Source organism: Semicossyphus pulcher, unplaced genomic scaffold (genome assembly GCF_022749685.1).
Source record: "Semicossyphus pulcher isolate SPU_LCO1_2020_fin unplaced genomic scaffold, fSemPul1.0.p SCAF_12, whole genome shotgun sequence".
Taxonomy (NCBI): Eukaryota; Metazoa; Chordata; class Actinopteri; order Labriformes; family Labridae; genus Semicossyphus; species Semicossyphus pulcher.
In genome coordinates, this window is record NW_027211626.1 from 6,255,478 (window position 1) to 6,278,438 (window position 22,961).

The 22,961-nt window shown below is 41.9% G+C and overlaps 2 protein-coding genes across 6 annotated transcripts in view; one reads left to right on the forward strand and one right to left on the reverse strand.

Moving 5' to 3' along the window:
* wdfy4 (WDFY family member 4) overlaps positions 1-13,349 on the reverse strand; it is a 54,539-nt gene extending 41,190 nt beyond the window's left edge. For 4 of the 5 annotated variants that reach the window (XM_069658385.1, XM_069658384.1, XM_069658383.1 and 1 more), the window contains exons 1-13: positions 12,273-12,449; positions 9,727-9,984; positions 7,755-7,866; positions 6,931-7,058; positions 6,598-6,726; positions 6,320-6,509; positions 5,536-5,725; positions 5,222-5,382; positions 2,465-2,697; positions 2,239-2,378; positions 1,198-1,322; positions 934-1,035; positions 641-831 (exon numbers count right to left, since the gene is read on the reverse strand). In XM_069658385.1, coding sequence (XP_069514486.1) covers positions 641-831; positions 934-1,035; positions 1,198-1,322; positions 2,239-2,378; positions 2,465-2,697; positions 5,222-5,382; positions 5,536-5,725; positions 6,320-6,509; positions 6,598-6,726; positions 6,931-7,058; positions 7,755-7,866; positions 9,727-9,984; positions 12,273-12,293 — 1,980 coding nt within the window. In that variant the 5' untranslated portion in view covers positions 12,294-12,449. Of the gene's footprint in view, positions 1-640; positions 832-933; positions 1,036-1,197; positions 1,323-2,238; positions 2,379-2,464; positions 2,698-5,221; positions 5,383-5,535; positions 5,726-6,319; positions 6,510-6,597; positions 6,727-6,930; positions 7,059-7,754; positions 7,867-9,726; positions 9,985-12,272; positions 12,450-13,324 lie in introns of those variants that run through there. The other variant, XM_069658382.1, reaches the window with a different exon arrangement.
* Positions 13,350-14,030: 681 nt separating this feature from the next.
* Positions 14,031-22,268, forward strand: LOC138588618 (uncharacterized). Its single transcript, XM_069658840.1, has 10 exons — positions 14,031-14,282; positions 14,922-15,057; positions 15,155-15,265; positions 15,381-15,513; positions 17,023-17,201; positions 17,379-17,452; positions 17,573-17,735; positions 17,826-17,908; positions 19,265-19,455; positions 19,767-22,268. The coding sequence occupies exons 1-10, from the start codon at positions 14,162-14,164 to the stop codon at positions 20,253-20,255; spliced, it is 1,680 nt and encodes a 559-aa protein (XP_069514941.1). The 5' UTR covers positions 14,031-14,161; the 3' UTR covers positions 20,256-22,268.
* The last annotated feature ends 693 nt before the right edge of the window (positions 22,269-22,961 follow it).

Genomic DNA, 22,961 nt, shown 5'->3' on the forward strand with positions numbered 1-22,961 from the left:
ACAAAATCACATTAGCTTTATTCAATTTAGAGAGCTAATCCATCAGGTAGGTAATGTGTGAGGCAGAACGCAGAGGGAAATGTGATTAACTGAAACTGGAGTAATCACAATGGCTCTTAACACTTGCCAACCCAGGTCGTACCCAATCTGATTGCCACCTGCTTTAACCATGTTAGCACGGAACACTCACACACACACTTACACACACACAAGCTCCTGCATGCATGCACAAACAAGCGAAGCACACTCACACACATTGCATACACACAATAACTGCAAGTAAGTGCTCTTCTCGCTGCCATCTATAAAAACGGACACATGCAGTGGGTGTGTAACTTAGTTAGGCTTAATCAGATCTCTGTCCCATTCACTGATCTGATAGAGGTGGTAATCTTCAGCGTGCCACAGCACAAGGCTGCAGGCCTAATCAAATCCCTCCAGAGTTAACAGCTAAACCTGTTTTAGCAAATCAATCTGCATTTGTCGATAATATAATCAGGGTCTTGCACGCTTTCAAAATAAATTCACTAGTTTATATATTTGGAGTGCATTACAATGTGTTATGATGCGATGTAGAGTTAAGACTACATTTACAGTTCAGCTGAGATTACTGAATATTTGAGCAAAACACTGACAGTACCTGCAAAAGGTCCTTCTTCAACCCAAGTTCCTGCTGTGTGGAGGAGCAGAGAGCTCCTATGGCTGTACTCATGAACTCCTCAGGGTTAATCTCAGCTAGCTGCTCCAATATGCTCAGAGTGGGCCGTCGATACTGATCCTCATCCAGGAAGATCTTTATGTAGGGAACCATACCGAGGTCTCGCACTGAAACTGGAACACACATGCGAAAAGTTAATACCTTCATAAAATTAAAATAAAATGATTTCAGAAGGGAAAAGAATTAGGATCAAATACTTAGAAGGGAATATGTACCTGTGTTTTTGATTGAACGCAAAGTAAGGGTTGAAACAACTTGAAGCATGCAGGCTGTCAGCAGTTTGTCGCTGTCCTCCACAGAAGGCACCCGCTGAGGATCTAAAAAGCACAGTAACCTCAGATACAGTTTACAATGTAGATATCAAATGTTCACAACAATTTCATTTAAAATATCTCACTTTCAAAACAAAAGTACTGAATAAGAGCTGCTGTTAAAGATATTATTTCAGGATTTAAGGAAACAAGTGTGTGGATTCATACCTATGTGAGAGACAACTCCAGCCTTCCTGAGGATTTTAGCTCTCCTCCGAAGCTCCCCGAGCAGCAGCTCCAGCAGACCTCGATCACTTAGCACCTCAGCGAGCATACCACTGTGCACCGTCATCCTACAGAGCAGAGGCGATAGATCTTATTCAGCCTACATCGAGGAAACACTGGGTACAATAAAAGCACTTGTTTTCCAGCTGTCACCGCCTGTGGTTGTGGACATAAATTGTCAGCTTTATGAAAAGCCAGAAGCATTGGGCTTATTAGGAAGTCAGTTTGGGCCCTTGGTCAGCCGTGATGTTCTCCCCAGATTATCTAATAATGTGAGGTTTTACACAACCAATCTACAACCTCCAAAACGGCTCCCAGACTCATCAGGTGGTCCAGATAACGTCAAACTTGTTTTATATATTGGATTTAAAATCTGAATGATTACATCAGCACTTTTAGAATGAGAACAAAACAGCCAATGAGAGAGAAGGAGAAAAAGGCAGAGGTGCTGGCGGTGTCTCTACACAACGGTAAAGATGAGCCAGGACGCTAACGTTAGCTAACAAACTACATTTGACAAACTAAAAATGTACAAACTCAGTTCCAGAGAAAAGGCAACCGGTGTTGACCGCTTCTTCCCAAACGTGTTCTCATTCAGGCTTGTTAAGCGGTCCGCCTTACTTATATTTCACTACATCATTACAGCAGGTTGTAGTCAGTCTGACCAACAGTCTTAACTGTGAGGCCATGCGAGATCATACAAATTCACTTAATTACATTGGGTAGTAACTGATGTGTCATTATGCTCACATCCTGTACTGTCTGTAAGTTTGAGATTAGAGAGAAGTTTTCCTTATGTTCGTGATCCAACCTGATTTTTGGATCAGTTAGGATTTTAAAACTCGTCTGTTTCCGGCCTAAGAGGAAAACAACAGAGTCTGAAGAACATCAGAGGATCATTTCCTCTATATTTAGGATAAAATACTTTAAGCAGGATTATCCTGAACAGTTCTGAGTAAAATGTTACAACCTGGCACTGCTCACCTGTGAAAACACGTGAGAGCCACCACTCCAAACTCTACTTCCACCACTCCTCCAGCCAGTGTCCCAGCCCAGCTCTGCTTCAGCACGACCAACAGGGCCCGCAAGGTCTCGTGGGGGATGTAGTTCAACTTAAACACCACCTGTGAGAAACCCATCAGTTAATCAGACCTCATGTGTTTGTTGTGTCAAACAAAAGAATGCACATGGACTTTGTTGTCAACATTACCATCTCTAGCAGAGAGAAGAACAGTTTCTGGACAGGCTTTGGCTTACGCCACACACAGGCGGCCAGCTGGGCCATCGACTGGACGGTCCACTCCAAGAGGAAGAAATTGGCTAGGTCCCTCTCCCATATTGACTGCACGGTCCGAAGGAGCTGGCAGCACAGTAGAGAATCCTGACAGTGCAGCAAGGAGGCCTGCAGCAGGTGGAAGGCCGGAAGGTTCTTTACTGCTGAACCTGGAGGCAGACGAACATCAGGAGGTAAAGATGAAGAATCAGAAAAAGGGTCCATCCACTCAAAGAAGGTTTCAGTTCTTACAAACAGGTCACACTCTTTTTTCTTTGCATTACTTTTGAACTGGGAGTGAGAATTTATTCTTCAACGAATCAACAAAACAATATCAGCCTGAGGTCAATAAAGCCAAAAGATGTTTTAAATTGAACGCTCAATTTATCACATTGTGCTTTGGCAAGGTCAGAGTCATTTTCAACAAGGAAAAAAGGACAAATAATAAATAACGATCAACCTTTAATGTGGAGCTCTTTGTGAATTCAATGAGACAATCGAGTTATGCATACAAAGATAGATTGAAAACAAACAACATAACACGCATGATGGCAATAGAATCGTAGAATAATACGCCTTGATAGAGTTTGTTTTCGGCTTTGTCAAAATATTTAGAGTAAGTCTTAGATTTCTGAGCCAAAACGCACCTGTGTTTGTTGAGAATGAATACATACCTGGTTAGTAATAGGATTCATTTTCACACTTAGTCAAAATTGCATCAAAAACAAATAAGATCAGCAGAAAAAAAGTCCCCAGTGCCTCTGCTGGAAGAGATCTACTCCTTGAAGTGATGGATGTGTGCTGAACGTGTGTGTCTCTGTGTATGTTTGGATGGCTATGTGTGTGTTTATTATGGACACTCTATTTATGAGTGTTGGATGGAGCTGTGTGTGCACGTCTATGATAGATGGCTGGTTGCTGTAGGCCAGTGGTGAATGGATGTGGGGCATCCTAACAGAGTTAGACGGGAAGGCTCCACTTCATCATCCCAGACATAATCACCTCAGCTTCCTGTTAACCTGAGGGGTGTTGTACACTGCAGCGGGGCACCAGAGGGGATTGGAGGAGAAGTATGGGAAATCAGGGAAAGGGAGTGGTGCCGTGTGGGTGGGTTATGTGAGGGCCAAAGTGCAACAAAGTAATGAACTGGGTGCCTATTCAGGGGGCCCGTTCCCCTTCTTAAGCTTTACTTTACTGAGCGTTGCATGTGATGATGATTACATGGTGTGGAGTTTTTCTGTTACCGACACCAGAACTGGAAATGCCTCTGATACAGCTTAACATGCGTATCTATTGGGTATCAGCAACTACGCCAGTCTATGCACTGATCTTAATTTGTTAACCCCAGACAAAATCAACCTGTTTAACAGGAAGTTGTTTTGTTTTTCTTGCTTCAACGCAGCAGTCTAACCAGAAAGCTGTGCTGTGCCGCCACAATGGGTGTATTATGGCTGCCACTGGTCATTTCTGTCTTAGAGCAGCATAAAAGAGATTCTTTCATGTCTTTTCACTTGAGACTACAGTGGTCGGTGTTTCTCCAGCGATTAGACACAGCATGTCTGGAGGAGCTGCAGGCAGACCTTCCACGAACATTAGCTAAGCTTATTTGTAGGTGCTCTGCTTGAGTTACGGGTAGGATACCTTTATCATTTGTCTTTCCTGGGGGTTTTAACAGGAGCCCAATTATCAGCAGAGGTCTCCTCGTCTCCAAAACAAACAGACCCGGTGATTAAAACTGGGCTGAATAAAGCAGCACCTTAGAATTCATCCATCCATCCATTATCTAGGGCTGACCCGATGCTTCGAAGCTTCAATCGTTGCCATGGTAATCAACGGCAAAAATGAAGATTCTAATTTATTTTCCTTTTTAACCACAGATGTTAGGAGACGAGCAGATATAGCACAGATCTGTGTGTTTCTCTTGCTCTGTACCGGGCTCAATAAGGTCGCGATCTGCCCGTATTTCCACGCACAGTTAGGCGCATGAAGGTGGTATAAACCTCGTCTCCACATGCTGTGAATGACACGAGCAGGAGCTGTAACCTGCGATCAGTTCATCATAGTTTATAATAAGGCAGCGTAGGGAGGACATTGACGTTTAATAACATGGATCTGTGTTAATCACACGGATCTTTCTGTCTGTCAGTCACTGTTAACAGAGACTCCAGTCTGTGCTGTGTAGTTCATATATTTCACAAAGAGCTGCTTCCCTCCTTCTGTGCCCGTGCTTTCCCCCTCTCAGCGCTGCGAGTCTGCATCACAGTTTTTATTATATGATGTTTTTTAAAGTCTAATGAAGGTGAGTGAGGCTCCTTGTATATTCATAGGACCTAAGGCTGTAATATATTTAATCAGAGTACCCCAGTGTCTCTCAAATGCTCTTAAGCAGACACAATTGAGAGAGATGTGTCAAACAAATCCTCTCCATAGGGTATTGGAATTTCTTTCTAGATTTATGTTTAGAAAGGGTTTAACCTGAGCCAGGCAACACAGAAGTTATAGTCATCATACCAAATCCTTTAAAGGGATAGTAGTAAAAACAGGAATGTTTAAATCCTGCACTTGGTACTCAGTATCTGTCGCTTAGCAAATTCAGGTATTGGAATTGAAGGACAAAATGATATCATAGCATCTCTAGTGTGGAGTATTTGGTCTGAGAGGAGGTTCAGAGTTTATGGTGAAGACTTGACCTACCTTTAGTGAGCGGTGGGTCAAACTTGAAGCCTGGAGGCTGGGGGTTGGTGACACAAAGAGCTACTCTCAGCTCGCTTTTCCCAAAGTAGGTGAAAGACGCAATGAGCGCCAGCAACTCCTCCACAGGCTGGAACTGATCCACAGGAACACCTTCCTCACATCTTATGGTGGTATAATGACAAGAATGGGGAAAAAAGGTTGAGTTCACTGAATAGCAGAGAGAAATAAAGTCATGTCTGTGTTTGTTTTTAAGAGCGGACAAATTTCAATCCTAAAATTTTGCAGTCCTTTAATTGTCTTTCTATACGTCTCACCGTTTCAGGATGTTTTCGAGGACCTTGTAGCCATTGTTGGTGTCAAACTCCATGAAGAGGGCTGGATTGAGGGTGTAGGTGTCTCTGATGAAGCTGAACACAGCCACAGCCACCTCAGCCAGCAGCGGTCCTGACACATCCGGACAGATGTGCAAAAGGCTCTGGATGCAAATACGAACACAATTCTTCCCTAACAAGGAGAAGACAGTGTTAGTGGTTGGTGCTGAGGTTAGTACTTAGAGCTATACAGTACATCAGCACACACACACTCAGAGGTTCCAGAAAGTGTATCAGCACAAAAAAGCAAACATTGAAGAGCACTTCTACAATTTTCCGCGATACGGTAACTGCTTCACTGTCTTCATCCAGGTTTAACAAACTGCTTTAGAAATGAGGATTTCAGAGCTTCAGAGTCACATGAACAAAATAATTTGATGGAAAATTCTGCTAATTTCTTGATCTGCAAAACAAATCAAAGTTAGCTTGTCTGTAGGACATGTGAGTGAATTATCAGTGCTGACGATGAATCATGGGAAACCTACTTGCAGTATCTCTCTCTCTGCTGGGTTGGGTGATCATGCGTCTCTGTGTAATCAAATCATCACTGGGACAAAAATATGTGTCTGCACCAAAACATGTTCCTTAATGAAAATATATTTTTCACTTTCTGGGCAGATAAATATCTACAAAAGCTTTTCCTTGTGTTCAGTAGAAAAGAGTCTTATATAAAACTTCAGTAGGAGTCACAACAATTTAACAGCGAGTGAGCTTTGAGTCGCCTCACCGAGCAAGCTCGGGACAGTGTTGCTGGTTGCTACAGCAGAGACTGCCTTGAGGACGCGGGAGGCCTGATGCCTCCAGGTGGCACTGGTCTGGTCCCATAAGGATGTGAGGCCAATGATAAGACACTGCAGCTCCTGAGTTTCCACCAGTCTCTCAACATTGACTGGCTGCCTACAGAGCTGGAGGAGAACCTGAAAAAGAGCATCGATTTAGACCAAAGTTTAATTATAAGAAATAAGCAGCAGAGAGGATATGAAAGTAAAACTTTGTATGTTTGACCTTTGTTAGAGGCTCCTGAAAGGTCTCCTCTACGGGGAGGTTCTCCTTCGCAGCTGGAAGGCAGACCAGCAGGTACAGACATTTCACCAAAGCAGCCGGGAGTCCTGGATTTATACAGGACAATATATCCTACAAAAACACAAGAAACACAAAAAGACTTAAACATTTGATCTGAAAACGTTTTGTAAACTCTGATGCATTTTGAAAACCTGTATTCTCTCCATGAATGAGTGACTCAGATCAAACTTAAAAAGATATACAACATTGACCAACTGAAGGTACAGAAACCTGATTTTGGAAATGACTTCACTTTATAACTTATTCACCACTCACTGAGCTGTCTGCCGTCAGCAGCAGCAGAGACTTTAACAGCAGCCATCCTTGATTGTCTTTCGCCTCGCTGTCTGTTTCCTTTGTGTCCTGCTTCTGGAAGAACTGCACCACCTCACCACGAGCTCCCTCTGGAAACAAACAAAACATTTGACCCTAAAGTCTAAAAGTCTGAAACAAGTCAAAGACAACAAAACTGTTTACGTGCTGAAGCTGCTTCTCTTCACCGTCCACCCACACAGGAACCTGAATCCATATTTCAGTCAAGCATATCAGTTTACAAATAGAAAGTAAGTTACATGTCTGAATAGAGTCAGAAGTTTCATTTCTACTTTTAAAGAAGTAATCTGCATAGTGCATCTATTTGGGGAAGTGAACCTTTTTTGTGCTTCACACGGTTCATGGAAAATTATTTTAATATTTGCACCTAAAAAAGGCTTTTGTATGAGAAAGAAAAAGCACACCTTTGTTTGGTGAAATATATCTTTTTAGTGCATTATGTACGCTCCTTATTAAACATGAATCCATACAAGTGCTGCTTAAAAAAACAGAAGTATCTACTTCTCAAAAATTAAAAAAGCTTCTCTTTCCAATCGTCAGAAAATTACATAACGAGCGACAGCGGGACATGAATAGTAAGACAGGGGGAGGATGCAGAGAGAGAAAACTGACAGAACAAATAATAGCAGAAAACTCATGCTAAACTCCAAAAGAAAAAGGAACCGCAAGGCACCGAACAAGCAGAAGTAGACAAATGAGGTAGAAAGTCCCTCTACCTGCCTGGAAAACGATGCACTGTATTTGATTGCATAAGCTGTCCTAAGTACCTGCAGGCCTTCCTTCCACTCGGCTGTGGATGTTCTGGATGACCGTGTCAGCAGTGAGAGCTGCAAGCCCCTTTATGTTCAAGCCTTCAAGTCTGCCTCCCTCCTCACAGACCTGAGATCAGAGAGAGGAGAGAATCCGTCATACAGAGATACTACAGAGCAACAAAACAGCTCGAGGCCTGAATTACTATGTTACAATGTTACAGTTTCATTTAGCAGAAGCTTCAGAGAGTTAATACGACACAAGCAAGGATCACGACGGGAGGGAACGAAGTCAGTAAGTGCCAACAAACAGCTTCAAGTGCGATTGGACACAGGCAGTGCACAGAGTGTAAGGAAGCACTTTTTTTTTTTAAATCATCATCAAGAATATCCTAATCAACATCAACAACATCCTCAATGTTATTCAATAGCATCAATATAATTAAGCACGGGAGGTGTTCATGTAAGAGCTGGGTCTTTAGCTTCTTCTTAAAGGTGGAAAGGGACTCTGCAGACCGAATGGAGTTTGGTAACTCGTTCCACCACCGTGGGACTACAGAGGAGTCTAGTAAGCGACTTAGGGCTCTGTTGTGATGGGAGCACCAGGCGCCTTTCACTGGCAGAGCGTAGTGGGCGGGAGGGAGTGTAGACCTGGATGAGGGCATTCAGGTAGGCAGGAGCTGTTTTTTGTCGCTGTTTTGTAAGCGAGCAACAGGGTTTTGAATTTGATGCGAGCAGCAACTGGAAGTGAGTAGAGGGATATGAACAGTGGAGTGACGTGCTGTTTTGGGTTTGTTCCATACCAGCCGCGTGAGATGATGCGTGTATTGGTCATTTTTAAGTGAAAATTGTATCTAATATATATTTTAAATAGTTTGACAGGGATTTATTAAAGTGATTAAAGTTAAAATGACATGTTGTGCTCATTGAGTGAATTGTGGTCGACTACAGCTTATAGTTGTTCGAATACCAGTATCGGTATGGGCCTCCGATGCAACCTAAGACGCGGCATCAGATATCGTAGGAGTATGCACACCACAACCAATTAGCCCCAAAAAATAAACTGGTCTCAGGTACATTACCTTGTGACAATAAAAACAGTGTAGTGCTAGCAGAGAGTGAAATGTTACTCAAAGCTAGAAAAATATCAGCAGTTAGTGTTTTTTCACAAATATTATGTATATTCCTTAATAGCACTAGTGTCGGGTGGAAACGCTGCATCGGCTAACAATAAAGTCTATGTATGGGGGGAAAAAATTACTGTTTTCAACTTTGCAACTGCTCTTGTAAATGCAGCACACTTTAAATAATAAAAGCCAGTTCACGCTTCTGTATATGTTCTTTTGAGTGGCATAAGAGGATATCCCATTTAACTGAGTTTGCTGTTCTTAAGTGGGGCCCTACGTTCGGGTAAAACCTCCAGTCATGAGGCTCACACACACAGAGCAACACACAAACCTAACTGTGATTGCGTTTGCAGCAGTAAGCCTGATCAATAGTGTTACACTCACAAACACGCAGATCAGTGGTGGAATTTAAGTGTTTGCATAAGTGGAGCGGTTTCATTATAACTGTGACACAATTCAGGCACAGAGAAATTCCTTTAAGTCCAATCAATCAAAGCGAAGCCTGCAGTTATGAATCTGTAGTGCTTTTGTATTTCATGTGACAGTTACACAAACTGTATAGATTTACTGAGAGACCACATACAGTGCACATTCATTTAAGGGACAGTGATGGGATCAGCTGAGGGACAAATATCTGACTGCCGCCTCATGCTGTTTATTCAAGAGGCCTGGGGCAGTTTCGGAAACCAGACCACAGAGTCCTGAGGCATCCATTTAAGCTTTTCACTGTTGGGTTTATATTCAAGCTGTGGCTCCACTTCAATTGATCCATCCCTGATTCTCGAGTTGATAGTCTTGTTAACCAAAGGGAAAGGAAAAACATGCTTGTTTGATTGAGGAACTTTTGTCCCAGGCGTCCATACCTGTATGTACAGAGGGAGAACCTTGACAAGATGCTCCTCCCTCTGCTCTAAAGGAACATGGTCGGTTCTGTGGTCTTGGCTCGAGCATGTGTGAATCCCCAGCTCCTGCAGCTGTTCTCTGAGCACTTGAAGGAGTTGAGGATTCTTGCAGGACCCCTCCACTTTGTCCACCTTCAACTCCACAGATACAGTTAATTCCCCTGAAGCACTCAGCTCCCCAGTTTCCTTATTGATCCTTTCCTTTTTAGCAGTCTGGTGCTGGAGGGGAAAAAAGAGAGGCAAAAGTCAGAAATCAGGTTCTTTAATCTTTAATTAGATACTCTTGGTTAACTTAACATCTATTAATCATGTTCCCTTAGTCTGTCTCACTTCCTCAGATAAATTTATCCCAAACAAACCTTCCCTCCCCCCAGAGCAACATGTCTGCTTTACGAAATCACCAGACAGGAGAACACACCACTGGCAGTCATGTGCCATTCTCATTAACGTGTTATCCAACCGCAATGAAAGATCCGCATTGAGGTAATTGATGCGCATTTTTCAGCAATTGGACGCACATAATTCTAAAAAGGTTAAACCCTGAATGTTAAGTTTTTCAACCTTTAAATTAATCACTAAATTGAGCAATTTTATGGCAGATTTATAGTACATGTTTGTCTTTTTATCTTGCCACTGAAAGACTCCTCACTCATCTAAAAAATTTTTTTTAAAAAAGAGACCTCATAACCCCAGTTCTACCTTCATTACACAGGCTACCTGAGAGTTTGGGAATGGATTTTAAGCTTTAAGATATCAAATTTAAGGTGCGGACGGGACTGCCGCCTGAGTACATCAATGATTAAACACAAGGGGAAAACAAGCCTTTGCTATCAGCATGCCATCGCTCTGAATTGACCTGAAATCAGGCTAGCCTCTTTATTGGGCGTCTATGGCTCAGTGGTCGAGTCGTCGTCTTTCAAAAGGAAGTTTGGTTCGATCCCCAGCTCCTCAGACTACATGTCGAAGTGTCTTTGGGTGAGACACTGAACTCCAAATTGCTCCCGGTGGCAGAGCCAACAGTAGGGCTGAACAATTCATCGAAATAGCAATATGACCTACTGCAATTTTCAAATCACAGGAGGCGCAATATTTGTTAAAGGTTAAATGTGTGTCAAAATACCTTTTCATTTAAATATCGTGCCGCAGAGATGTTCTGGCCTACACATCTTACACAGACATAAGTATCAAATACCTTTGTTTGGTACAGATCCAGCCCTAGCTAACAGTGTGTGAATGTGAAGACTGATTGACAGTTGGGCACTTTACATAGCAGCCTCTGCCATCAGTGTGTGAATGTGTGAATGTGACACGTAGCGTAAAAGCAGCTTTGAGTGCTCGCAAGACTAGAAAAGCGCTTTATAAGTACAGTCCATTTACTATTTATTGTGCTCTATTAAATCACTTTTACAAACTAAAACTTTAAGATAAGCTTTTACTTGATTCTGTCCTGTAAGTCTAACTAATGTTAGAGTTGTATTATGATATTTTTGTATTCTCCATTTTAGTCTATTCTTAGCGAAATGTTTTTTTAATAATGCTTCTATCCTATCATTTTATTTACTTGTTTTATTTCTGGTCTTGTGATGCCCTATGTAACTGTGTGCTTCAAAAATTATTGTTTTTGTTTTGTCTATTATTTCATCGTCTTTTTTTTCATTTTACAAATCAAATTTCTGTCTTTTTATGTCGCTATCTGAGTGTTTCATATCCTTTTTAATCCTTTTTGTCTCATTTAAAACCCTTTTATTTCCCTTATTGGTAAAAGGTGCTATATAACTTTTCTCCAGTGCAATATTCAGTCACCAGCAGCAATTGTACAGCAGCTTGGGAACACTTACCCAACTGATTTGACAACTTGGAGTGCACACAAGCAAAAGAAAATCAGGACCTTTTCTTCTTACAAAATCAAACTTATGCCACAATCATAAAACCCTATGATGGTCTGTCCCTTTCAGTGTTGCTCCTAACATTGTTATTAATCACGTGCATTAGTCCCTCACACAGAAGGCTGCTAAAATAAGTATTAACACTTCTCAGAAACAACTGGCAGGCGTGTTGACCGAGGCTTGTCACAAAGTCGAGCATTGTTTCCTCATTACAGACATATTATTTTGGGCACTTTCTGTTTAGAGACTTACACTCATGATAATAATTAGGAGCACTGGCAGAGGGAGACTGATAAAGCCAAAGCCCGTAGAGTCAGTTACAATGGAAAGAAAAGGCTGTTCACATTCCAGAGAAATTCAATAATACTTTGAAGTTTCCTCATGTGAGACTGTTCTGTGTGCATAAGTGTGTGTGACGGACTGACAGCTTAAAAGCACAAAAGAATTTTGAAAGTTCTTACTCAATGAATGGAAAAGCAACAAATACTTCTACCTGGTTTTACAGTTACATACATTTAAGCATATCAAAGTAAAAATGCATACATGATCACACGTACAGTAATACTTCTGCCACCTCAAAATCACACAATGTAACACACAGTTAAATCCTCATATTCTCACCTGTCCTTGTGTTAGAGCCATCTGGGAGTTTCCAGGCTCCTCGAGGACACTGTCATCTGTGCCGTGTTATTCCAACTGGATGAGTGGTCTGTCCCATGTCAGGCTGAAACACAAGCACAGGCCTGCTAAGACATGCCTAGCACTTACTATGCAGAGCCTTCTGTACAACAACCCTCCCCTTACTAATCTGCACTGAGTCGCTGAACTTTGAACAAGCACTGCAACTCACATCAGCTGGCCCAGGTCATGTGCCTCCTCACTTCCTCAGAGAAGCAGAAGTGAAAAGCTCTTGTTTAGCTGGTTGGATGGGGCCCTCCCACTACAGCTCAAGGAAGAGTCCCTTTGCTTTTAATAGACATGTCATGTTAGACGGGCATGATATGAATCACAGCAACAGTCTCATGATTCACCGGAGAGGCAAGCAAACAGAGCTTGTAATCATAGGTTTGTGTGGGTAAATGGAAGCATTTGACGCACAGGTGAAACAATTTGTCACACATCGAATATCACGTGAGACTAACTGAAAGGACAGGCCTATTTTACAGTCTTTAAAAGGTTAAGTAAAGTACACAAACCTTTAAAAGCATAAGAAAACAATAGATTTTTAATGTAATGGACATTTTAAACGTTTGATTTAAATATTTAGCCTTCATAGTAACATAATGAGGAGGCTAGTGTGAATGCTCGTAGAGTGTGACTGCGCTGCACACTGAGATTCCTATACTGTTGTGTATTTACATTGGTGACAGAAGGAAAACAAAAGCAGCTCTACATTATTTAACTAAATAGGGCCATCTAGTGGATTTTAGTGAAACAGAAATATAATGACAGAAGCGAGATATTGAGAGATAAAATGTCCATAAAAATTAATAGCAACATTAAACCTGTCAACTCATGCACCATAGAGCTTCGGTTTGCTAGATACTTTAGCAGGAAAATTATAAGTGTACCCAATGACATGAATGACGTAGTCGTATTTTTATCAGTAGCCTGGCTTATTTTGGCACTGGAATTACATCACATTTAACACAAGAAAACGAGGGTTAGCCTACCATAAAACTGCCGTTTTCACTGAGGAAGTCAAAGCTACTCTCTATCGCACTACTCTCGCGCGTTAAACCCCCTTTTCAAGCCATTTAAATTCATCCGCAGGTCTGCCCAGCGGTGCCTCCAGTCGAAAACGTGACTAAACACTTCAGTGCTTAAAAAGAGCTTTTGCTAATCTCAAATTGTCCCATTTTTGCCGCCGTAACTTTTGAAAGCTGACAGCACGCGCACTGGATACAACAACGGTTATTCCCTCGAGCCAAAGTAGCACTCTCATCTGCAGCCAAGCGGTTTCTGAGCATTCTTGCTGAAAGTCACATTGTTTTATAACCTCTACATTGACATACATACATGCATTGCAGTATGAAATTGAACGTTGGCGAACTGACCGACGAAGCAAATTATCACATATCCAAAGGTTTCTCCTAGAAATTGCTTAATATTGTCGTTCACTTTTAATCAAATACATACTATTTTACAGCCAAAACGTTGTATAAATATTCTTAGCATAAAGGTGTGTTTACATTTCCTGCCCAAATATGTCCATATTCAAATAATAGTACTTATGAACTGTTGAGGCATTACCTTATTTACAGATACCACGTGTTCTGTTGACGCGTTGACGTCCCCGTTCATGTGACCCACCGCAACCAATCAGGTGTCCAGGGCGTGATCTGCCTCAATCAGTTTAGCACAATGTAATATCCCCTTTACTTTGCAGCGAAAGATGATATCCCTTCTCACTTTACATTATGATGTCGTAGCGCTTCGTCCGAGGAGCTGATTTTGTTTCCGTTGCAGTTCCTGTCGGTGGAAATATTAGTAGACCGTTATCCGTCATCATGCATCCGATGCCTGTGTGCTCCGTTAGCTGTGGAGACATATTTGACTGTATACAGAGAGGAAATATTGAACAGTGTATTCACTTCGTTCAAAATGACCGGTCAATCCTCAAACACAAAGGTAAGGTAGAAAAATATACTATACCATATGGAACTGTATAAAAGTCACATGTTGATCTGGTCAGTGTAGCTCTATTATTTACAGCTTAACTACAGTCTAATACTTCCTATTGGGTTCCTGGGTCAGCATAATAGTTCTTGCCTGTCAGTGATGCTATTTCCTGATTTGCTCTTAATAAAACCAGGAAACAGTTGGTTAACATTGTTGACCATCGATACAAACCTACATATGACTTATCTATTCATTTTTTTTCTCATGAAATCTGTGTAACACGGCGAGGAGGAGTTTTGAAGTAATATATCATAGCAAGTTTACTTTTACATTCTGTAATTTCTAAAGCACCACTTCCATGCTTCAGAGATTGCTCTTGATGTGATTTTGTCACAGTGCCAAAAAGAAACCTAACCCCCTGCAGCTCCTCTGTGAGATGGCCTGGCACAGATCTGGATGGACAGATCCTGTGACAACAAAGCACAAAGTCACATTGTGCCAAAAGGAACCCAAACCCTGACTCCAAAGGGTTTTAAAGATCAACAGGCTGACTGACTGTGCTCTTACGTCAGGCGTGCACAGAGATTTCAGATCACTTTGATGGTCTGCACCTTCAAACCTGACGTTGATGTGTTTGTGATCATTCAGGCTGGGGTGGTTTCAGCCCGCTCCACTACGCTGCCCTCCATGGGAACCGTGCCCTGGTCGACCTTTTCCTTAGTAATGGGGCTGACCCTAACCTGACATGTGATGCAGGACAGACAGCCTTTCATTTTGCCTGCAGGTGAGCAGACACATTAAGGTCTGTAGTGTTAAACAAACTGGATTCTTGCCTGCTTGACATGAGCATAATAACAGTTTGATCTATTGACTTCTGTCAGGCAGGGGAACATCTATATCATACACCAAATGATGCAGTATGGAGCTGATTTACGCCTCATAGACCTGCAAAGAAAAACGTCTCTACATCATGCCGTCACTGGGGGAAGCATGTGAGTGGATGTAACAAGACATTGCAAATTTAGTTGTTTTTTCCCCTTTATTTGTGTCACTACACAGTCACATAAATATATTTTGAATGCACTAACTGTAAGTTTTCTTTCCTAGTGTTGCAGTGCACTTTTTGTGGGAGACAGGAATGTTCCGGTTCTCAGACACAGACATGTACCAGGTGACACCCCTTCACCTGGCTGCTTCCACAGGCAACACAGAGGTGGTCCGGTATTTGCTCAAAGACCAGGTATGATATAGTCTCACTCACAGGTCCTAGAGACCACCAGTAAAATAAAACTTCCACATTTAAAGCTATTACTGCAACACCCACTGAGAATCAACATGCAACAATGTAAAGGGACTTTACTCAACGTTAGGCTCTTTTGTTGTTCCACAGCCAACACGTACATCATGGTTAAGTGTCACTTTAGGCAGACATTTCAACAAATAAGCTCACATGATATCAAACACCTGCACTATCTGACAAAAACTGCTCCATAATCTTGTCCATACGTCCAGTCTTTCTGGAACAAAGTGGGCCACTTAATCTCAGAGACCCTAGATGTGAATCTCGATTTCTCTTTCGCCTTGTTATACCTTGGAAAAAGTCCTAAAGGACTCAGTAAAAGAGATACATACCTTTTGAACATTCTAACTGCTGCATGCAAAAAAACAAAAAGGAATACCCCCACCATTAAACTCCTTATTAACATTATAAACTCTAACCGCTGTATAAAGAAAATGACTTTTACTCTTCAGCTTTAAAAGGAGAAGGGGGATGAATATTGGGAGAAATGGGATTGCTATAACCATAAAGACTTTATCTCTGTATGTCTGAATACCTTAGTGTACACTGTGTGTACCGTATCTATTCTTTCAGTGATCACACTGTAATGTTCTTGTCCCCTCAATTGTTCTATGTTCATATAAAACAAACAAACACAAACCATGAAAGTATATATACTGTATATAAAAAAATGCTAAAAAAGCAGCTGACTGAAAAAAAGGAGGTATTTAGCCAGCCATACAGCCTGAACTTCTCAGGCATTGGTTGCCCAAACCAGAGCTTAAAGCACGTTTGTGCAGTATTGAATTATAAATACCAGGTGTTTTTAGAAACACAAGTCCTTTGGGATAATATTGATGCTCAGTGTGGAAAAAGGCAAGTTGTTTGCCGACTCCTAAACCATAACATCCTCATTAACTTCCCATAAATAAAGTATTTCTGATTAACTAAAGCAATACTGGCACTTTCTTTTATATACATTTTCTTTTTGCCCTAATAGTTGCAAATAGATCACTGTAGCTTAACATAAATAAAATTGTGGCTCTGAAGTATCCTAACTCGCTATTTTATACAATTAGCTTGGTCAAGTGCAATCCTATAAACAGTTCTGCCTGCCTTTTACATGTTGATTCAACTCTGTGCTCATGTTTTGGGCCTGTAGTTTATTGTTCTGTTGATTTGTATTCTAGTTTGAAACCTTTTACACATTTTAATTAGGGTTGTTAACATAGAAAGTTTAATCCTAATCATATATCCAACCAGACGCATGGATTTATCCATCCACATAAATTAAACCAGAGCACTGACTTCCTGATAACAAAGATAGTCTTAGCCCATATGTTTCAGAATGTAAAATGAGCTATCAGGAGCTAAACCTTAAGATGCCTTTGTCAAACAGGGCCAGTGCAGTGCAGTTATTACTGTCTTTAAGCTGCAACGGTGCATCTCAACCCTCTATTTGTGTTCCAGAGATGTGCTGTGGATGCAGTTGACCAGCAGGGAGCGACAGCGCTTCATGTAGCCGCAGAGAGGGGCGGAGTGGAGGTGTGCTGGACACTGCTGCAGAGAACAGGGTGCGGGATGCTCTACCAGAAGAACCACAGCGGCCTCACACCACTGGAGCTCAGCAAACAGGGGAAAACGTATAGGTGAATGTGCTGTCTGCAGAAAACTGCAGAAAAGCACTGACTAGCAGGCCACTGCATGGGAGAGTAACACCCCAGAGTACCTTTAAATATCCAATATGTTTGCATTTCCACATTACCTTTTTCTCCTGGGATCCTGATGCTGATTAATACGTTGCTTTTCTGTGAATTTTTCTACAGACATCAGCAACTCACCAAGCTACTGAGTCGGTACATTAATGAGCCAATACACCACAAACCCAGAGAGTCACATGGTAAATATTTCTCTGTTATGTAGATAAGGATGATGATTATGATGATGATAGTGGTGCTGATAATAGCAGGGACGTAACACTTCTTTTCATCGTTTCTTATCTTGTGTATTTTCTCACCAGTTTTGTTTTACTGGACGCTTTTCTTTCCAACCCTGAGCGGAGCTTCCATCCTGCTGATAGCAGCCATGTTGGGAGGTTACGGCGGGCTAATCTGCGGGTTGCTGTTTCCCTGGCTGGCCCGGAGCATCTTCACACAGTACCACCGCATGACCACGTACCAAAGGTCAGACAAAAAAATGTAGATCATGTGGTGTTTATCAGTACGTAAACATGCTTTACTGTTTGTTAAGATAGCATCCTTCTTTTTTTTCAGGTTACCCAACCCGATCTACTTGGGGACCCTCATCGCTGGCTTGTTTCATTCCCTGCTCTGCTTCTATGGAAAAATAATGCCTAATATCCTTCATTAATGCAGCGCAGGTTAAGTCTCATATTTTTGTATCGTCTAGCCTTTTTTGCCTTGCTAGCAGTATGACATAAGGCTCTTAATGTTGGTATCTTTATAAGCATGTCAAGCAAACTGTTTCAGAAAAAGATATTTTGAGGAAAAGCTGGATTTCTTAAAATTTTGTACTAATTATTGTGGTCCTTGCAGGATTCTTTTCAGACATTATGTTGCTGCATTCCAGCCATTACTCTGACTAACATTTTGGTTGATGTCAAGGTATTCTCAAAGTGATTAGATTTTCAAGATAATCCTTGTTTATACTCAGGGTTCCCAGAAGAAAAATCCCAGTGTCTTTCGTTAGCCTCGGACCATTCCTACAGAGCTAACGTCAAGCCAAATTTCCCACTTGTACTCAATGAATATCAACATTTCATGAACATAGCGCAGTAACATTTGGTAAGCACATTCATTCTCCCAACAGAATACGTCCAAAATGCAGCATGGCAGAATGAAACTGGTCTCTGTGTCTCCTCTTCAATGTACTTCTGTGTAAGATTACATAAAGTGTTTGGAAAACTGCTTTTCCATGCATAATAATTCAGTTAACGTATCAACAATTCCATTTAATAGTTAAAACTCTGGAATACGCTAAAAAGGAGGCCTAAAACTTCGTCATGGTTGCCAGATGAAGTTTCTGATCCAAAATTGCTTCAAAACTTTTTTGTCATTTCAGGCTCTCATCTAAATGTTGTCAACCAGTCAGTGACCTCCTAGTTATCTTTCAGCCCAACATATAAACAGTAAGGCCGGAACCGAGTCATAGGTGAGAGCCTTTCTTTTTATAGTTGTGCCCAAATTTCACTGCCCGTCCTAGATCCCCTCCCCTTTATGACGAATAACCACAGGCAGCTTTTTTCAACTGCAACTCAGCTATATTAGGTCACGTGCAGCGGAATCATGTCACCACAACATAGCGGCGAGGGTTTAGCAACATTATAACCCTCCGCCAAGCGTGTGGTTTTTTTGTTGACATCTCTGTAGTCATACAGAGTTGTTTCATAAATTATTGGAAAATAAATGACGTTGATTAATTGTTCCTACATCTTTCTGCTGTTTCCTTTTAAATTTTAAAAGTGCAGGGTTTTAAATATGCCTGTGTGTTAACACAGGGGAATAGAGTGCAGGCACGTGACCACTCGCTACCTTGAGAGCGGGCTTGAGTGAGAAAAAAAATTACGATGATGGCTCTCGGAAAGGAACAGAGCCATAAGATCTGGCTCCCTTCAAAGAGCCGTAATTCCCAACACTATTATATATGATTTTATATATTAAATGAACAAGTGTTCAACCTTAACCTTTTGAACGTGTGTGGCCAACCAGTGCTCTGGTCCAGGTGTCAATGGTCCACTTCTCCCTCGTCCTCGGTTTGTTCTGTAAGGTTCTGACTCAGGACCCGGGGACATTAGACAGAGCAGATGCAGATCCTCGGTTCTCTTGCATCGCTGACCTGGTGGAGAACAACCAGAGCCATCACAGGTTCTGTCCGTACTGTGAGGTAATACACTCACAGTAGTCGTGCTTCAGAGAGCCATGGTGTTTACGCATACCCCCTTATGTGCATTGTATTCAGTCTTTTAATCTAGATCTAGAAATACACCGACAGCCTTTCTCCTGGTGTGAAAAATTATACGACAATTTGATTAAATATTTATGATGATCTGCAAGTGGATTTGAAATTAAAAAAGAGTCATAAATTAACCCAAAGTCGACTGCAAATAGAGCTACTGGAGGTGCAGTGGGAGAGAGAACAACAATGTAACTCAGAACCACGAGTATGTTTCTCTCCTCTCTTTGTTTCCCTCACAGCTGTTTCCGCCCGACTTCACCAAACACTGCAAGCTCTGCGACATGTGCATTAGAGACTACGACCACCACTGCCTTTTCCTCAACCGCTGCATCGGCCGGGGCAACCACCGCCTCTTCCTCTTCTTCATCCTCTCCATGGTGATTGCCCACCTCCTTTTTGTCGCCACTGCATCGAGTTACCTGTCCGACAAGATGCCTCCGGGGAAACGCACCCTGTCGATGAGGCTCACCCTGTTCGGGGAGGAGTTCTGGGTTGTGGTCTTGATGGTTATGAACTCAATGACTCTCCTTTGGGAGGTGTGGCTACTGACCGAGCAGTTTGATGCTGTTGCGACAGGAACGACGACCTACTTCAGACAGTGTGAAAGGTCAGCGAGACAGAGGTCACTGAGGCAGCGCTGGTCCATAGTGCTGTCGTTTCTACTGGAGGGTCGGAGACGGGTGGGCAGCGGGCAAACAAGAGAGGATAAAACTGCCATAGACATTTAAACTGTCTTGTGTCCTGCTGAAATCGTTTCAGTATCACCCTCTAACGAATATACTGTGCATTCTTAGTTTACAGTCTGTGGTGTGCTCTCAGCTATGTGAGAATGTCCTTTTTAGATACAGTTACTCTCTAATGCCATATAAAGCTGCGTTTCCCCCAGGGACGAGGGACTTTAGGAGGTCACAGTGTGTTTCCACTGCAGGGACCAAGGTCTAAATAAAGACATAGGAACTTTATTTTACCCCCCAACAGGTCCCTGCTAGACAGGGGGTATTTTCTGGAAGTACAGGGAATTTGGGGTGGCGCTTGCAGCACTGACCATTTCTGATTGGTTGTGTACTTGCACAATTCAGAAGACTCCTTCGAGCATCAGAAGATTTATTAATTTGTGTAATCTCAATCTCAGTCAGCTATAGCCTGACGACGATATAGGTGACAACGGTGAACATGCCGTGTGTGTAGCTAGTGGTTAGCAATAAACGACTTCCAGTCAAGACTTCCTGTTCCACCTGCTGCATTGTTAACAGAAAAATAAACCGTTTTTTCTTGTGATTGACTTTAATTAAAGTTTCTTAAGTTTTGCTGAAATTTCAACATCATGATGCAGATTAGTAAAAAGTCAAAATGATGCTTTGTCAGGTCTGTCCTCAAGAGGAGAAGAAAACTACTTATTAAATGCTCGTAAATGCTTGATCGTTTCTGATGCATTGGAGGAAGTCAGGAAATCTGAACACTGAACGGCTTTCATGACACCACGTCAAGGGAATATATCTCAAGTTGAATTTTAGATCTAGAACAGATTGTTAGCTGTTAGCATGCAGATGTCTGTTTATGGAGATTAATAAGAAGCTAAATCATCGTCAGATAACTGCTGATGGGAGCCGGGATGTCATTACGGGGCATTACGTTCCGCCTGCTTTTTCTCTCTACCTAGACTGTTTTGCCTTCGTACGTGATAGTGTACTACAAACGGAAACCAGGACACTTGCCATCCCATTCTACATTTCTATGTAGAATCTGTAGATAGAGATTACTTTAATTCAGACCTTGGTGGAACTGTAGACAACAATGGTCCGGAGGAACCTTTTAGAGAGAAGTTCCCCCTGGGACAAAAAGTCCTGGGTACTCTTGGTGGAAACGCAGCTTACGTGTTGTACTTGAACGTAAAATGTGGTTTTATCTTAATATTCTATTTTAATATAAGTAGGCTGTAAAGTCGATTTGAAGTGGCTAACGGGATAAGTACCACTAAAAGTTTAAATGTTAACTTAGTTTTAAGAGACCGCACTGAGTATTTTGAGATAACAGTGTTATAATAACTCGTTTGTTTACATTGTTCTGTGTAAAGTACGGGATATTTCAAAACTGTGTTTTAGCAGGAAACGCGTCTGAATGAACGCTCACGCTCACAGCTGTTTTATACCCCATTAGCATCTTTTTAACGTCATTTGAATGGTTGTTTTAAATAGAAGTGTCTTAGTGTGGAGCGTAGTTTAAAGCTGTGTACTTAGTCCTGTGAGTAGCTAATGGTTAATAGCTGGTGCACTGAAGTACTTTGTTCCTAGCATAATGTCATTACGTCTCTGACCTGCTCCCGGTCATTTGGGCCACGACACTTCCTCTGCTCACTGTAATGAGACATGCTCGTTTCATGTCTTCAATTAAACACGCTCATTTCCTTTGTGTCCCTCAGGACCATATTTCTAGATTATAGATGACGTCCTCCACACCCCTCCGAGGCTGGTGTGTCTGGACTCTGTGAGCGGATACGTCACGTGATATTATTTATTGTCTGCTGTGTTATCTGTCATGCATATGGAGTGCTTTTATTGTATTTCTCTGTCCCTGGATCAGTGTTATTGTATTTAATCAGCTGGCATTTGTCGATATCTTAATATATTTTACATGTACTCGTGTGTTTCATCTGTGGTTTCTTTCTGTTTTCAAGATGAAACCTTGTTTGTGCCATGATGATTTCATGCTGTAGGAAACATATCTTTAATAAATCACTAAAATCTGACATTTATAAAGAAAGGAACTCATCCTTCTCTTGTATTTCACGGAGAGAAACGGAGCTTCTCAAAGCTTGGGAACTTCCCTCTTGGTTTGCATAGGCACATCACTAACAGCAGAGCACTGAGGTTATATATATCTGTGTTCTATATCTATGTCTGTTGTATGCAGGGAAAAAATACAGTAATAAGATCTGCAGGAGAAACACAGAATAATAAAGTCAGCAGTTTTCACTTCTCCATCAAGACAGCTCACTTCCCCACTGGGACAGACTTGTATGACTCTTAAGAGGAGGAGGACAGCAGGGAATCCTCGCACAGATGTGTTTTATTTCTCTGTAAATCCGAACCCATCACAGCAGCAGCTGTCTGGGACTCTGTGATGATTCTTGTGCAGCACTGAGAGTCTGGCTCCGGGCTGAGAGTCGTCTGGTCTGCCCGCCTGAGACGACATGGCAAGTAATGCTCGCATGACTGTCTTTATTTCCTTCCTTCTATCAGAGTCTGTTCACATCAGCATTCTTCAGACGCACGTCATTCTTGTGTGAATGACGGCAGCCACAGTCGCCCCTTCTCTATGTGGATTTGTTTTCTAATCAATTAAAGTAGAGGGCTGAGATTTCAGTGTTGCCATTGTCTGGACCCTGAGTGTGTGCGTTCACGTGTGTGTGTGGCTCTAGAGATGGCCCCGGTGGA

Bases quoted from the DNA above. Each gene is read 5' to 3' on its own strand.
- LOC138588618 (XM_069658840.1), top strand. From the start codon at position 14,162: ATGCATCCGATGCCTGTGTGCTCCGTTAGCTGTGGAGACATATTTGAC. The intron at 17,909-19,264 runs ATATCCTTCATT...AACCTTTTGAAC, and splicing joins CTATGGAAAAATAATGCCTA to GTGTGTGGCCAACCAGTGCT. The intron at 19,456-19,766 runs GTAATACACTCA...TTTCCCTCACAG, and splicing joins GGTTCTGTCCGTACTGTGAG to CTGTTTCCGCCCGACTTCAC.